Source organism: Geotrypetes seraphini, chromosome 7 (genome assembly GCF_902459505.1).
Source record: "Geotrypetes seraphini chromosome 7, aGeoSer1.1, whole genome shotgun sequence".
Taxonomy (NCBI): Eukaryota; Metazoa; Chordata; class Amphibia; order Gymnophiona; family Dermophiidae; genus Geotrypetes; species Geotrypetes seraphini.
In genome coordinates this window covers 170,877,773-170,895,585 of record NC_047090.1, presented here as the reverse complement: position 1 = coordinate 170,895,585, position 17,813 = coordinate 170,877,773, and the positions used below count along the sequence as shown (strand labels likewise).

Genomic DNA, 17,813 nt, shown 5'->3' with positions numbered 1-17,813 from the left:
TCGTCTGCCCATGTCCAAAAATCTATGTTGGGCGCACCAGCAGACCTATGAACATTAGACTAAACGAACATAAATCACGTGTTAATACGGGAACTGAAACGGCCCCATTAGTTCGCCATTGGGCCCTAATGAAACATAAAATCTCGGACCTCAAGTGGCGTATTATTGACACAGTTCATGTCGGGTGGGAGGGTGGAAATCATGAGCATAGTTTAAATATTAAAGAACTTCGGTGGATGCATAATCTCAACACTATGTATCCTCATGGATTGAACCAATCTAGTGATTGGTTAACAGCGAGCATATGACTGTGATTTCAGGACAGACTGGGTTTAGTTTCCTAAGATCGATTTGGGGTGATTTCATAGGTTAAGGTTGGGTCATGTGACCGGGTTTTTTTTAGTTTATTAGCCCCTTTAAATCGGGTTGGTTACACTTCCGGCTTTCTAATTATGGATCTAGCATTTTGCTAGGAAAAGATTCTGCTCTGGTAAACTTAGTAGCATTTATTACAAGTTGTTTTTTATTGCTGGGTCTTTTCTACTTTCAAAGCTCTCTTTTTTAATGTATTTGATATTGTTGTTTTTTTCAGCGTTCTCCTTCCCCGACCCTGATGAAATCGTGAAACGCGTCGGTGGGGATTGAGCTAGACCCAGAGCTAGATAAAAGCTAAGTGACTGTTATTATCATCACTTCTGCTATAAATGCTATTATACTAGGCACAAGTATCTCATAAGCAAATAAAATATAAAATAAAGGAAATGAAAAGTATAAAAATAATGAAAACTATACACGTTATAATGTTCCTATGAGGACAGCTACCATACGTTATCATAGTGTGGCAAACTGAGGAACTAGTGGTTAGTTTTCTATATATCTTTACTAATTTGTGGCTAATTTAAACTTTATTAATCTTTATTGATTAGTCTTTGAATCTTGGTGCACTATTTTTCTGAGTTTCATTATTATACTAAGCACCTTGGTCTTGTATGTAATATTGACCACATCAATATGTTCATCATATTATTATTTCTCCTAGGACAAGCAGGATGAGTCAGCCACATATGGGTGTTGTCCCAACAGCTCACACCCATATGTGGCTGACTATCCTGCTGTCCACGGAGAACCTACGTTACAGGTAAGTAACTACACCTTTTGATGCATCATCATTGTTATACAAGTTTTAATGTATTTGTTGTTGTTTGCATCAATAAAAATTGTTTGAACTTAGCACCAGCCGGCACGCTGGACGTTCTCTGCTGCTCCCAACGTTCGTATGAGCGTCGGGAGCAGCGCAGAACATTCAGTGCGCTGGCCAGCGTTAAAAACCGCTTTTGTAAAAGGGTGGGGAGGGGGGGAAATAGCATTGCATAAAAGTCTGTCCTATCTTTTTGTGCTAACCCATGGCTGCTTAAGTGCCAAATAAGCAGCTATGTGTGAGCCAGCTTAAAAATAACTGGATATTCAAAGTCCTTACAGATCCTGGCTTTGCATACTACTATTTATTATTTCTATAGTGCTACCAGACTCATGCAGTGCTGTACATTAAACACGCATGAGAGGGTCCCTGCTCAAAAGAGCTTACAATCTACACTAATTATGACAGACACACTGGGAATAACAATGTCAACGGTGAGCAAAAGGCTGAATACTGACCCCATAATTTCTATATTTATCCAGTTTAACTGAATGAAATTGAATTGAATAAAAAGAAGGAACATGCAGTAGCTCATAGGTTGCTGACCTGAGAAGCCGGGTTGGTTAGTATGTAGGCAAACTTGAAGCAATAGTTGCAGGTGCATTATAATTGACAATTTTGAAGATTATAAAAAGAATCTTGTAGCAAATTTGCCATTCAATAGGCAGCCAATGAAGATGGATTAAGACAGGTGAAATATGCTCAAATTGAAAAATGCTTCTAACACAAAACCTGTACACAGGTGTATCTAATGCAGGGGTCCCCAAAGTCCCTCCTTGAGGGCCAAATCCAGTCAGGTTTTCAGGATTTCCCCAATGAATATGCATGAGATCTATTTGCATGCACTGCTTTCAATGCATATTCATTGGGGATATCCTGAAAACCCGACTGGATTCCGGCCCTCACGGACCGGAGTTGCCCACCCCTGGGTTAGATACACATTAGATCAGGGGGTCCCCAAAGTCCCTCCTTGAGGGCCGAATCCAGTCGGGTTTTCAGGATTTCCCCAATGAATATGCATGAGATCTATGTGCATGCACTGCTTTCAATGCATATTCATTGGGGAAATTCTGAAAACCCGACTGGATTCGGCCCTCAAGGAGGGACTTTGGGGACCCCCTGATCTTTTTGTTTTTTTTTTAAATCATATTTATTAAGGAGTTATCAAGGGAGACAAGCAAATACAGTCTGAATACAGGCAAACAACGGCAGCCAGAAAAAGAAACATCAAATGTCAACGACGGGGGGTTTTGTTCCGTTCACTCATCTTGGGGACCTCCTGATCTAATGTGTATCTAACCCAGGGGTGGGCAACTCCGGTCCGCGAGGGCCGGAATCCAGTCGGGTTTTCAGGATATCCCCAATGAATATGCATTGAAAGCAGTGCATGCAAATAGATCTCATGCATATTCATTGGGGAAATCCTGAAAACCCGACTGGATTCCGGCCCTCGAGATCCGGAGTTGCCCACCCCTGATCTAACCTGTACTTAGCAGTGGTGTGGCAATGAGTGGGCCCAGATCCACCCACTTTGGACTCAAGCTCAACCAGCAGCGACACAACAGTGATGTGGCTGGTGAGGATCCCCAAGCCCTGCCATCTAAAGACTCCCAACACCTCTTCCTCCAAGACAGGGCTGCCCAAGTCCGGTCCTTGTTTGACATGTTTTCCTCTTAGTCTCGTTACTGCATAATCTACCGCGAATTCTTATTAATTTTTTATATCTTAACTCCTCTATTGTCTTAACTTTTATTGATTTTTATCAGATGCATTCCTTTACTGACTTTTTATTGTATTCAGATATCAACTGTTTATTCTATATTTTAGATATTGATTGTATGTATTTTTTTTTGTTGTGAACTGCTTCGAACTTTTGGTATAGCTGTATACAAGAAATAAATTATTATTATTATTACTGGCAGGCCACAATCTCCATAATGAATATGCATGAGAGAGATTTGCATACCAAGAAGGCAGTGTAGGCAAATCTCTCTCATGCATATTCATTTTGGATATCCTGAAAACCTGGCTTGCCACTAGATCTCGAGGACTGGACTTGGGCAGCCCTGCTCCAGGAGATTGGGAGAGTCACTTAATGCCACTCTCTTGACCCTCCTAGTATCGTTAAATCCTTTAGTCCTTCACTGGAAATGAGAAGCAATACATTCCCCCTGCTTGCACCGGTCTAAGCCTTCCCTTGATTGCAATTTTGTGTTTGCAGGAACTTCCAGCTACAGACCTGTAGCCAACATCCTCTTCTTCACCAAACTCATGGAAGGCCTGACCAACGCTGCCCTTACGAACTATCTGGAAAAATTCCCAATACTTCACGACTACCAATCTGGATTTTGCTCAAGCACCGAAACAGCCTTAGCCTCCATCACTGATCACATCTCACACCTACTCAGTTCAGGGAAACATGCACTAATTCTCCAATTCGACCTCAGCAGTACCTTTGACCTGGTGGACCGTGACGTCCTACTCAGCTGTCTGGCCTCCAAAGGTATCTCGGGCCACATACTCAACTGGTTCAAAGGCTTCCTAAAAAAACGATCCTATCAAGTCATCAGTGAACAAACCTACTCCAGACATGGATCAACCCCTGCGGCGTCCCCCCTAGGCCAAGAACTAACCAAGCTGAACCTCCAATCTTACATCTATGCAGATGACATCACAATCGTAGTACCCATCTCCACCCTATCAACCGAAACCAGGCATTTTGTCTCTTCAATCATCGACCAAGTAGAACAATGGTCCACAAATTCCAAACTAAAACTAAACCCGGAAAAAAATCAAAATATTTATGGCCTCCCCTCCGAACAACCCTGCCAAACTTTTCATCAACCTAAATGGAAGAAACTTCCCAATTGATCCTACCATTAAAATCCTAGGAGTCACCTTAGATCAACAACTGACACCAACATCCTAATCAAAAAATGCTTCCACTTACTATGGAAATTACGCACACTAAAACCATTCTTTGATTTCGCATCATTTAGACTGTTGGTCCAGTCGCTGATCCTGAGCTCACTGGATTACTGCAACATAATCTACCTAGGGTCGCACAAAAAATCCATCAAGAAACTGAGGCTGATCCAGAACACGGCTATTCGACTTATCTTTGGCCTGAAAAAATCTGAACACATCACCCCATATTACAAGAAACTCCTCTGGCTACCCATCGAGGCCAGAATAATCTTCAAATTTGGCTACCCCTGCTACAAGACACTCCTCAAATGAACAAAAATAGGGCAAATATCTCTCAAAAAGATGAGAGTAGAGTGATCAAAAAGTAATGACAAAAATGGAAAATACTTGCAATGATATACAACTGATAATGAATTTATATGCTCAGAGAAATGGAGGTGATAACAGGGAAATCCCAACACTACCACCTCACCGCCCAATCATCGCATAATTCAAAGCACCAACTGTGAAATTTTTAACTGTTGTACACGATTGGCACACTGAAGGCAATCGTGTACAACAGTTAAAAATTTCACAGCTGGTGCTGTGAATAATGCGATGATTGGGCGGTGAGGTGGTAGTGTTGGGATTTCCCTGTTATCACCTCCATTTCTCTGAGCATATAAATTCATTATCAGTTGTATATCATTGCAAGTACCTAATGATTTAGAATTTGAGTGATTATTTTCCATTTTTGACAAGACACTCCTCGGCACTGCTCCCACCTACCTCCTGAAACACTTCATCCTACAGGACATACTCCGCTTCCCACGCAGGACACTGCTGTTTACATTCCCCTCCCCCAAAGGATGCCGATTCAAAAGATTCCTCAACAGGACTGTCGCCTTCCAAGCAGGGATATGGAACAACACCCTAAGCGACCTAATCCCGAATTCACTAACATACCACATATTCAGAAAATCACTAAAAACACACTTATTCGACAAATTTGTCTGAACCTCCAAAAAAGCTCAACACCTACCGCTTCTTACATGTTCCCCCTCCCACCCTCTATGCTGTCCAACCACATAACCACCCACTTACCCTTTCCCAATTCCAACCGAAGTTAACTCGCTGTTATCGGCACCGTCTTGAACTGAAAGGTATGACGGGATATAAATAAAGCGATTATTATTATTTATTTATTCAGTTTTCAATACTGTTCTCCCAAGAGAGCTCAGAATGGTTTGCATGAATTTATTCAGTTACTGAGGAGGGGGAGGAAAAGTCCTGTAAGCTCAGGTGAGGACCCCCGAGAATTTCCCTGTCACAGCAGTAGCAGGCCAATACAGCTAAGACCTAAAATGGTTGCTGAAAAAGCAAAATAGGCTCTCTGACTAGAAATTGTCAACTCTGAAAGACACTGTGAACTTTGAAAGGCACTTCTGCCTTTTCTTAGAAACAGAGGGCGTAGTTATAGAGAAAAACAATTCTGATGAAAAATATAAGTAGCATGATAACTTTATGAAAGTTTCACCAGAAGAAAGACGAACCACGGACAGAAGTGTACAAAAAAACCAACCACACAGCCGGAAAACCGTTAGGCCCAGGTGCTCAAAAGAGGAACTTGGTATATTAAAAGGACATTTACGGGGAAGTGAGGGAGAAGCATATGAGGAAAGGCATGGCACAGAATCACTCAATTATATTAACCAATCCATAGCTTAATACAGTGGTGCCTCGCATAACGGACGCCTCGTACAGCGAACGCTGCGCATAACGAACTTTTTGTCTTGCTCCCTATAACGAACTTCGTTTCACACAACGAAGTCGCCCGAGGGGCCCGGGAGGGGGCGGAACTACTCTCGCCGCTTTCTAATGTGAGCCGGGAACAGCAGCACCCTCCTGTCTGAATGCAGTGTTCCATCATCTCCCTCCACCTTACCTTAAAAACCGAGTTTTCCGGCTTTCTTTTTCGGCCAGCCACACACTTTCAAAGAGCAGCACATGCGCGCATGCTCTGTTGTTCAATCTTCTCCTCTGACGCAACCGGAAACCGGAAGTTGCAGGAGAGAGAACATTGATCAACTCCAGCAGCTGCGCGTGCACAGCTTTTTGAGATCGTGCGGCTGGGTGAGGGAGAAGGCTGGCAGGCTCTGCATGTGAGGTGAGGTGGAGGGAGGGAAATGTAGGGCTGCAGAACGAATTATTTTGTTTTACAGGTATTCTTATGGGACAACAGGGCTGCAGAACGAATTATTTTGTTTTACAGGTATTCTTATGGGAAAACGCGTTTCACACAACGAACGTTTCACATAACAAACTTGCTCCTGGAACGGATTAAGTTCGTTGTGTGAGGCACCACTGTATATGAAATAATGAATATGATTAACCAATGAAAGTGTGAAATGTAACATACACCAATGTGGGCCAGAGCTGCCAGAATCATATAAAAGAAAGCTCCTTGAACCAAGGATTCAGAACTCATCGGAAGTTCTCCATCAGTCTGGCCAGCCTGGTGTATGCTCTATCACTCTGTATGCTGTGTGATTTGTTCCTGTAAACTATTACTACTTAATTATTAAATTCATATTATTTGGACCAGCATAAAGAGAGTTGAGTGGTCTGTCTGTGAAGGCCTAGGGTCTTCATTACTCAAGCATGTTTCCCTGTCTGTCCCGGTGGACACAATTTATCTAATGTACTGGGGCAATGGGGGGATTAAGTGACTTGCCCAGGGTCACAAGGAGCAGCATGGGTTTGAACCCACAACCTCAGGGTGCTGAGGCTGTAGCTTTAACCACTGCACCACATGCTCATTTCCTGTCTCCATAATTTGCTGAGGGTGAAGAGAGGTTGTTACGCTGCATAGTGACACTTAATTACAACCTGGACTTTTTGCCTTTCTCCTGGGTTGCGAGAATCCATCGAATTCTTGGAGGGAGAGCCCAGCGCATCTGCCTGGGGAAGACTGAAAGAGAGAAAAAGACCCAGATGTGTCAGCCGTGTTCGCAAGCTCTGTTAGTTAAAAAAAAGAATGTTACCACGAACTCTGCTCACACACGTTCTGAAAAACAGGGGGGAGGGGGTAGTGTTCGATTTTCAGCTTTTTTTTTTTTTTTTAGCTGTCACCATTATTAGTCCTGGATATTCAATGCTGGGCTACTCATAGGCACTGGGACTGAATATGCAGTTAATGATCTCTTCAAGTGTGAAATTCAGCACTTAAGTGCTTAAGCAACACTGCATAAGGATAGGACTTACTCTTATGCAGTCCGATTTAACCACCAAACTTAGGTGCTGAACATCAGGATTTAACTAAGTCCTGATTCCACCCACAGACCATTCACAAAATACTGTATACACTCAAATATATATGTATTCCGATATAAACCAAGATAACATTTTTCCCCTAAAAAAAAGGGGGGGAAAAATCTGAACTCGAATATAAACTGGTGGTTTATATTCAAGCACAAGGGCAGAAGCAACTCCTCCTCTCTTCCCTGAGGTATCCTATCTGCCGGCTCTGCAGCCAGCCAGCCAATCCGCACCACATCCTGGAGACACTGCGGGACTTCAACAATGCTCTGGTGGTCCAGTGGTGCGAGGAGCCAGTCTCGTGAAGGTTGCCATGGGCAGTAGCATAGAAGGATCGCTCCTGCATCGCATCGCCGCTGGACCACCAGGGACTTAAGGTAGGCCTGCAGGGGGACAGGGAGGGGAGGGGTGGACTGGTTAGTTACAGAGGCAAAATCACTGTGAGGGATCGATAGCTCCAGCTCCCCACACCACTGGACCATCAGGGCAGGACTAGCTGCCTGCGGAGAGGCCTGCAGTGTGTCCGGGAGGGGATGTGGCTAGAAGGGACTTGAATGTAAACCGAGACCCCCCTCCCCCGGCTTGACTCTGCTTCAGATGTGGCGCTCTACAGCTCCCCACTAGAGCCTAGCGCTGCACATGAGGTGAAGGAAAGAGCAACCGTAAAAAAAAAATGTGATGCCAACGAGCAGAAAAAAAAATCTGATCACTGTCCATTTCTATCTGTAATATAGCAAAAGCAATCCCCAATTCGAGTTGATCCTCTTAAACTCTACTCTGAGCTGTTAAATGTGGCTTTCTGCTGTGTATGTGTACCTGCAACCTAACTTAATTTTTATTTATTTATTCAATTTACTGTTCTCCCAGGACAGCTCAGAATGGTTTACATGAACTTATTCAGGTACTAAAGCATTTTTCCCTTCAGGCTCACAATCTATCTAATGTACCTGGAGCAATGGGGGGATTAAGTGACTTGCCCAGGGTCACAAGGAGCAGTGTGGGTTTGAACCCACAACCTCAGGGTGCTGAGGCTGTAGCTTTAACCACTGCACCACTCTGTAAATCAAAATGTAGTAAAAGTGAGCCAAATATAGGACAATCACTGTGACATCACTGATGAGGTTGGTGGAATGAGGCATTATGATGTCACAATAGCAGTTCTGGTTATCAGAGGCTGAAACTTTTCACACTATTTATTTATTCATTTTCCTATACTGTTCTTCCAGGGGGAGCTCAGAATGATTTACATGAATTTGTTCAGGTACTCTAGCATTTTTCCCTGTCTGTACCTTGGGCAATGGAGGGATTAAGTGACTTGCCCAGGGTCACGAGGAGCAGTGTGGATTTGAACCCACAACCTCAGGGTGCTGAGACTGTAGCTTTAACCACTGCACCACACTCTCCCCATGTTAACTGGTAACCAGTTCTGAGCTTGTTGCGGAGAACGGGATAGAAAACAAATAAATACCAAACTGCTCATAAAAGCACATATGTGTTCACAATCACAAGGAATCGGTAGAATCCTGTCATTCATGTGTGTACCTGCCACCTACATGTAGGTGGAAAGGCTGGCACGCAGAGGAATTAATCGGTAATTACCCTGCCAGTGCTTCCAGTTGTTCCTTGACCGAGTCCCAGGAGCTCCTCAGCCGCTGCAGCCGTCCCAGGATGTGCGCTGCCCCTGCGTCAGATGAGCTTCCCGCGATGTTCTGGGCCCCAGCTTCCAGCTGGTGCAGCTGAATCTCTCTGTTATGGAGGTCGGACAGCAGGCTCTGTGACGCAGAGTGAGTGGGGTGAAAGTCAGGCTGGTATTCAAGCAGATCGGAGAAGTTAACCTGAGAGCGAGACAGTTCAGGAGCCCAGCGCCCGGGTGTCATGACTCCTCTCTGCCATTCCCGGTGGGACCTTGGGACAAGTCGCTTCGGGGCTCATTTTGTAAAAAGAAAAAAAATGGCCCAAAAGTGGCATACAGGGGCAGACGGTACACCGACGAAAGCACGCAGGACACTGGTGCGCTGACATCTGTGTGCAGGACCAATGCGCGCCGCTGGTTCTGCCGCTTTCACGCCTTGCTGTTAGTGTTTTGAGGGGGGTGGGGGTATCCTCCTGGTACACTTAGAACTGGTCGTGTTCCCGTTAGGGGGGGTTGGAAGGGGGAACCCCCACCAGTACACTGAAAAGTTCCATTCTCTCGCTGTTTGGGAGTTTTCAGTGTAGTGGGGGGTTCCCCCCCCCGAACGCTAACGGTAAGGCGTGAAAGTGGCGGAACCAGCGGGGCGCATTGGTCCTGCGCACAGATGTCGGACGCCAATGTCCAACACGCTTTTGACATGCCAACGGGGCAGATGGGGTTATGGTGAGATGGGGAGCTTTTATGCTGTTCAAATTTGGTTGCGTTTACTTCAAAGCATTGTTTGGTTTCCTCTCATTTTGAATTGTAGAATTCTAACAAGATTAATCGAAAAATATACTTGTGGTGGGAAGATATATTTTTAATTTGAGTGCAAATTGTCGGATATCTAGAAGGGGGGGTGATATATGTATTTGTCGTAGAATATAATTCTGATTGAATTTAAGTGCTGTTAAAGCATAACATGACTGTATAATATGTTGCACTTATTTTTGGGTTTAAAATGAATAAAAGATTTTAAAAAAAGAAAAATCAACTTATTTAAGTTTCCAACCCTAAAAGCTTGTCGCTATAAGAGATTTTTTTTTTAGAAAATTTCCAATTGCATTTCAGGCAGGAAAAATGAATTCCTCAAGCTCAGTCTTATTATTCTTTTAGGAAGCTGTTGAAAATCTATTTGTTTGATAAATGTGTAACCTGATTACTTTTTATTCTATTTCTACGATTATGTACGTTCACTGATTGTACAGTCTTTTTTGATGTGAACCACCCACAACTATGTGGTGGGGGTGGTATACAAGAATAAAATTACTATGATTATTATTACATGGCGTTCACTGCAGTGCCCCCACCACCCTAAGGTTCCCCCACTGCTCTGCCGGTGGTCAAACTAGTAAGAATGCTGGCCCCTCCTACGTCCCCGTGGCTTGTTCTCTGCATTTTTCATTTGAGGACGATTTTTTTTTTTTTTAATTGTTCAAAAAGATAGATTTGAAAAAAATGTTTTGGTTTTCAATCATATCATTTTTCTCTTCCCTTTCCCCCAACCTTTTTTTTTTTGGGGGGGGGTTATTGTAACCTATCCATCCCTTTCTCTCATGTTTCCATAGCCATTTGTTTAATGTCTGAGTTTTGTGTTTTGTTATAACTTTTCTTCCCTACCATTTTTTACTTTTTACTTTTTACATTTTATTATATTTTTATTTTACACCGCTTAGATCAGGGGTAGGGAACTCCAGTCCTCGAGAGCCGTATTCCAGTCGGGTTTTCAGGATTTCCCCAATGAATATGCATTGAAAGCAGTGCATGCAAATAGATCTCATGCAGATTCATTGGGGAAATCCTGAAAACCCGACTGGAATACGGCTCTCGAGGACCGGAATTCCCTACCCCTGGCTTAGATTTACCTTGGTTTTATTGGCGGTATATCAAATAAATTGAACTTGAACTAGATCAGGGATCTCAAAGTCCCTCCTCAAGGGCCGCAATCCAGTCAGGTTTTCAGGATTTCCCCAATGAATATGCATGGAAAGTAGTGCATGCACATAGATCTCATGCATATTCATTGGGGAAATCCTGAAAACCCAACTGGATTGCGGCCCTCAAGGAGGGACTTTGAGACCCCTGAACTAGATGTACTGGGGCTGATTCTATAAAGGGCGTCTAAATTGGTTCATAGACAACGGCGCGAAAGACAAAGGCGCACCCAGACAATTGAGCGCAGCGCGGAGGCGTGCGCCGCTCAAAATTACTGTTTTTAGGGGCTCCGACGGGGGGTTTTGTTGGGGAACCCCCCCACTTTACTTACTAGACATCGCGCCGGCATTATGGGGGATTTGGGGGGTTGTAACCCTCCACATTTTACTGTAAACTTAACTTTTTCCCTAAAAACAGGGAAAAAGTGAAGTTTTCAGTAAAATGTGGGGGGTTACAACCCCCCCACACCCCCCACAACGCCCCAACGCGGCGCGATGTCTATTAAGTAAAGTGGGGGGGCACGCCCCCCCCGTCGGAGCCCTAAAAACATGAATTTTGAGCGGCGCGAACCTCCGCGCTGCGCTCAATTGTCTGGGCGCGCCTTTGTCCCAGCGCGCTTTTGACCTGACACCATCTAAATTAGGCGCCTAACTTAGGGGTCCTTTTACTAAGGCGCGCTAGCTGTTTTAGAGTGCGCTAAATGCTAATGCGTTTAGTCTGCGCTAAATTGGCTAGCGCGTCTTAGTAAAAGGACCCCTAAGTTAGGCGCCTAACCCTTAACAGCTTCAATAATTGGTTATAAAAAATTTTATTGGGCGATAAGCGCCTCTCCGATTCTAGAAAATCTAAGCGCTTATTGCAGCGCCTATAGCTTAATGGTGCTTAACGCCTAAGGGGGCGTTCCTGTGGGCGGAGCATGAGTTAGGCGCCGCTAAGTGCGATTCTCCAAAAACTTAGGGGCCTGAAATGTAGGCCTTCAAAACCCTCCCGTCCATTGCAGGCCCCTAAGTTTGTCCGGGTTTTGAAAAGCTTCCAGCTAGAAGCCACGTCAGGACGGCATCCGCGCAAGCAGTGCAGTGATGTCACATGCATGTGTGTGACATCATCGCGTCACAGCAACGCATGCGCCGATTCCCTTCTGACAAAACTGGGTGGGCCTGGGGGCGGGGCCATGGGTCTGGATTTTAGTTCAGGAAAATCTAGTAACCTTACCCCCGTACCCTCCTCTCCATCCCCCCTCCCCCGCTCCTTCCATACCAGCTCCTCCCGTACCCCCACGCTACATTCATACCTTCCCTTCCCTGCCCCCGTACCTTTTTAAATCTTCAACAGCACGAGCAGCTTCTCCAGCCTGCTGCTTGTGCTGGCTTTCCCTCTGACGTCACTTCCTGGCCCCTTGACCCGGAAGTGATTTCTGAGGGAGCCAGACTGCAAGCAGCAGGCTAGAGTAGTTGCTTGCGCTGGTAAAGATTTAAAACGGGTACTGGGGGGTTGTGTGGTGGGAAAGCGAGGGTGTGAGAATGGTGTGGGGGGGGGGCAGAAAGGTGCCAGCACCCCCACAGAGATGGGTCCAGGGTAGTCCACCCCTCCCCCCTTACTATGCCACTGCATGTGAAAAAATGCTTTATGTCAAAACTAGTCTTTAAGCCCAGAATAGATGTGTGTGTCTGCCTTTATTTCTTTCTTTCTCTCTCTTTCCTTGGCTGTCCACCACCACTCCTTCCCTGCTCCCCCCTGTCCAGCAGCAGCCCTACTCCCTTCCTTTTACCTCCCCCCTGTCCAGTAGCAGCCCTTCTCTCTTCGTTTTACCTCCCCCCTGTCCAGCAGCACCTCTTCCCTGCTCCCCCTGTCCAGCAGTAGGCCTTCTCCCTTCCTTTTACCTCCCCCCTGTCCAGCAGAACCTCTTCCCTGCTCCCCCTGTCCAGCATCTGCTAGCCCGGGCAGCCTCGAAGTGGGCCGGCCTAGCAAATGCCCCACGGCTGCTGCATTTGCTGGTCCGGAGGTGAGAAAAAGCGTCCCGGCAGCGGCAGCGCAGGAGTCAAACCGCCACCGCCGCTCAAATTGCTGCATGCGCTGCAAGCCGCCCCATGTTTTGGAAATCGAAATCGGCATGGAGGCACACAGCACGGTGGCAGGGATCACAAAGCCCTAAGCGCACATGCGTGCTTAGGGTTTTATTATAGAAGATCATTGATTTTACCTAGGGAATGGAAAAAAATCATCTCCCCCCCATCTCCCCACTTGTGGTTGTTCACAGCAAGTTGGATTACATCTTTTTGATAACAAATTTGACCGCCCTTAACACTGGCCAGCTAATTTTCTTCTATTCCTTCACTGGAGGGAGTTTATCTCAGGACTAGTTAATAATAGGGTTTTGTGCCGTTAGGATGAGATTGATATTACTTTTGACTTGGAGTGGGGCGCAATGTACTCTACTGCCTGCTGTCCGAAAGGAGGGATACCTGTACAATGTGGAGGGGGGGGGGGACAGGGGTTAGTAATCTGGGAATTTATATTAAGTATAATGATGAAACTGTTAAGTGGCAGTTGTATTCACTTGCATTTGTTATTCAGTTTCCAACGTTATGAAGAAATTAAAAACAAAATCGCTGATTTTAAGTTCTGGGAAAGGCTCTGTTTTTTTGAACAGTGTAATGTATATATGTTGTCATCTGCATGTCTAGTGAATGACACCCCCGATGCAGGGGCTAAGACGCCAAAACATGCGTTAAGCTTTATGTGCCTCATCGTCATAGATCTTAGCTACAATTTTGTAAATTTCATATAGTAAAGTTTTATAAAAGTTTCACTTAGCTCTCATAATCGCATCATTTTTATCTGGGAAGATTTGCAGTCCAACATGTTTCGCATAAAGCTTTATCAAGGACACTCCCCTATAAATAAATATATAACAATTATAACTATTCTCAACTATATGCTGAATTTTGCGATCGAGATGATTATGAGAGCTAGGTGAAACTTTTATAATACTTTACTATATGAAATTTATAAAATTATAGCCAAGACCTATGACGATAAGGCTGGTACCTTCCGCTTTTGTCGAAATCTATTGCAATTTAGAAAGTTTGTTCAAGCTTTTCTAAGCTAATATCCTGCTTTTTAAGTTAATACTTTCTTCTGAATATCATCTTTTTTGTAGGTTATCAGATTTGTGCTGCTTTATTGAAGCTAAGTAGTAGATGAGTGGTTGAGATGCAATTTATAAGTTGAGATAGTATAATCTTAAGATTTTTGCTAATGTATATGATTTTTAAGATGTTTAAATCCTGAAATGTGTATGTGATACTGTGAGCCGCCTTGGATAAAGGCAGATTAAACATGTTTTAAATAAATAATAAATAAATAAACTTATTGAGCGTGGAGTGGTGTCACTGAGGTCATGCTAATTTATCTTTAATTCTGGGAACTCAAGTGTGACTCAGACTTACTGTGTGGATGTTTGATTGATCACTCAGAGTATAGCGAGATTGAGTGAATTGCCATTATTGAGAATGAATATTTAGCAAAGGCTTGTGAAGCCTCGATTCCCCAAATTCTTTAAATTGGGTCTTAGGACCACGTTACCTCATGCATACCTCGCTATTTTTATCAGTATCATGCCAAGAAGCGCTTTAGCCAGTTCACGGCATAGTTCCTTATATATTGTACGCTGAGCATATCTCACCTCCACTTCCCTCAGTCTGGTCTCCTCTTCCCACGTCTCCGTCATGTCCTTGAGTTTCCCTGAGGTCGATGTGAGCCACTGCTGCAGGCCTGCGAGTCTCTTCCCAAACAGCTGGTACTCGCCAATGCCCTGTTTACACATCTTTAACTTTGCCTGAATGAGAGGGGGATCAGAGAGAATACATGGATGGAACAGTAGCAAATTTGAGGAGAGAAAACATTACTTTTATGATTTCTGACTACTAAAAGAGGCAAAAAAAAAATCTAAAAATTGTTATGTCTGATACACCTGATTATAGTTTGTAGAGATGTTTGTGATAACGTTTCTGATTCACTTTTAGACTTTTTAGTTTTTTAAACTTTTAAAATTTTTATTAATTTTACTTTATAACATTTTATTGAAAGAAAAAATTTATATCCCTCCATCCAGCAAACAAGTTTCAAGTTTATTATTCAATTTGTTATGTACGCAGTATCAAATGCTTCAATGCGTATAACATTTTTTTTTAAATGGGGGGCAAAACAAAATTCTTTAATACAATTACATACAAATTCTATACATTCCAATACATGGCTGGCACGGAAGGTGAGGGGGATGAACTACAATTTTTAAAGAGAGAAAGGAAACATTTAAGGGAAAACACATATGGTGGGTAACACACACACAAAAAAAAGTGTTGTCTACTTTTATAAATTATGTTGTCTATTTTTCAAATGCGTCCTTAAACAAGAAACTTTTTAAGGAATGCTTAAATTTTTCTAAAGAGGATTCAGTACGAATATATATTGGTAGACTGTTCCAAAGCTGGAGCGCTATGACTGAGAAAATAGTACATCTCCTGGTCCCTATTACACTTCTCCCTCTGTATTCACGGTTTCAACATTCATGGTTTCAATTATTCACGGTTTTTAGCTTGCTGGCTCCTCCCCCCCAAATGACATCAGCTTGCATAGAGAAATCGCTGATTCCAAGCGTTTACAGAGAAAATCGCTGATTCCCAGCACTTTCTTCACCGTGTTTTGCCTCTCCTTCAGAAACAGGCCAGGTCTCCCACCATGTTATTCGCAGTTTCACCATATTCACGATGGTTTTTAATAGAAAACAGCAAATAACATAAAAAAGCTATTCACGGTTTTTCAGTATTTGCGGTTCTGTTAATCCCCTATCACAGCGAATACAGAGGGAGAAGTGTATTTTTAATGAAGGGATAGTCAATAGAAACATAGAATAAGACTGCAGAAGATGTTGTTGTGTTGATCTAAGTACCCTAGATGGAGAGTACGGTATCAAGAGACGATGCAGGAAAACTGGAGCATGAGTTTGTTGAATTTTAAAGGTTAACAGTAAAATTTTAAAGGTTATTCTATGTGTGATTGGTAACCAATGGGCTGCTTGTAGAAGTGGTGTAACGTGATCATATTTTTTTGAATTAGTGATAATTTTTATTGCTGTGTTTTGTATTACCTGTAATCTTTTTATTTCTTTTTGAGTTATGCCCTGAAATAAGGCATTACAATAGTCAAGTCATCCTCCACAGATAAAAAGATCAAAACAATAGGACACTGGACTTGATGGTTCTTCGGTCTGTCCTACTGAAGTTGTTCTGGGGGAATTTGGAGATATGGGATAGTGCATCATGCTTTTTGACTGTGTTATGAATCTTGAAAATCCATAACACACAAGTTATAAATCTAAATCCCTGCGACAGGAGGCAATTTACTACGATTTCATGTGAAACTCTAATGAAAGCAGCCATAATATCCAGACCAATTGGAAAGACTGAGTCACCTCGATCCATTTCTAACTTAGAACCATAGAACCATGATGGTAAATAAAGGCCAAATGGTCTATCCAGTCTACCTATCTGCAGAATTCACTATCTCCTCCTTTCCCTATTGTCTAAGGCTCTTAACATTTGCATCTCCTCTTCCTATAGGCTAAGGCTCTTTACACCTGCATTGTGAGGTCAGAGAGCTTTATGGTTATAGAAGCATAGAAACATGATGGCAGATAAAGGTCACATGACCTATCCAGTCTGCCCATCCGCAGCATCCACTATCTCCTCCTCTCCCTATTGGCTAAGGCACTTTACACCTGCATTGTGAGGTCTTAGCGCTAAATGGTTATAGGCTAAGGCTCTTAACAATTGCATTGTGAGGTCATAGAGCTTTATGGTTATAGAAACATGATGGCAGATAAAGGCTAAATGGCCCATCCAGTCTGCCCATCCGCAATAACCATTATCTCTTCCTCTCTCTAAGAGATCCCACAGGCCTATTCCAGGGTGTCAATATATATATATTTTTTTTTTACTGTACATTAGAAGTTTATAAGCAGGCATCAGGAGGTTAATGTACATTAAACTGATTTTGTGTGCATTTTTTTCACATGCCTTAACGATCTGACTGTGTGTTGATGAATACATTACTCCTAATTTGATGCAAGTATGCTTTTCTGAGACCTTCCACTAGGTGGCACAGTATAACTACACTCAGTTGAGGATTGCTATTTGTTCTGGGGTCAGCTTGCAAAAGATTTATCTAGTCTAGAACTTGGTTTTAATAGGGTTAAATCTGGTAAAAATATGGATCCTCTAACTGGACAAATCTGTGTAGTTAAATTTGTAAGCCCTAAATTCTATGACAGTTAAAGAGTGACTGTCAAAAGCATTTGTTAGCCTTTTGAATTTAATGGGCTAGTACAGAGATCGGCAACCTTTTTACAGCAAAGAGCCATTTTATCCAAAATGTTTGACCCAAGATTTACAAAGAGCTGCAAGGTGTAGCTTAGGCTGTATAAATTATCTAAGCAGTGTACATGGTGCTAAATTTAGCACTAACTTTTGTACTAGCCCAGGGGTCGGGCAACCTGCGGCTCACGAACCACATGTGGCTGCGACTCTCCAGGCCCTGACCCTTTCATCTCCCTCACAACCCCACGATCCCCCCTCCCGGGTCTACCGAGGTACCTGGTGGTTCAGTGGGGGGGTCGTTGTGGCAGGAGTGCGATCGTTTCGCTCCTGCCTCCTCATGGCTGCCTTCTAAAATAGCTGTTGCAACCTCTCGTTTGAGGCATTTCCTGCAGTACCATAAGCTGCC

General features: G+C 43.4%; 1 protein-coding gene across 2 annotated transcripts in view; it reads right to left on the bottom strand.

Annotated features, from left to right (window-relative positions):
* LOC117363385 overlaps positions 1–17,813 on the bottom strand; it is a 468,971-nt gene that overhangs the window by 323,647 nt on the left and 127,511 nt on the right. For both annotated transcript variants that reach the window (XM_033950994.1, XM_033950995.1), the window contains exons 12-14: positions 14,716–14,868; positions 9,023–9,195; positions 6,995–7,076 (exon numbers count right to left, since the gene is read on the bottom strand). In XM_033950994.1, the coding sequence (XP_033806885.1) occupies positions 6,995–7,076; positions 9,023–9,195; positions 14,716–14,868 (408 nt within the window). The remainder of the gene's footprint in view (positions 1–6,994; positions 7,077–9,022; positions 9,196–14,715; positions 14,869–17,813) is intronic.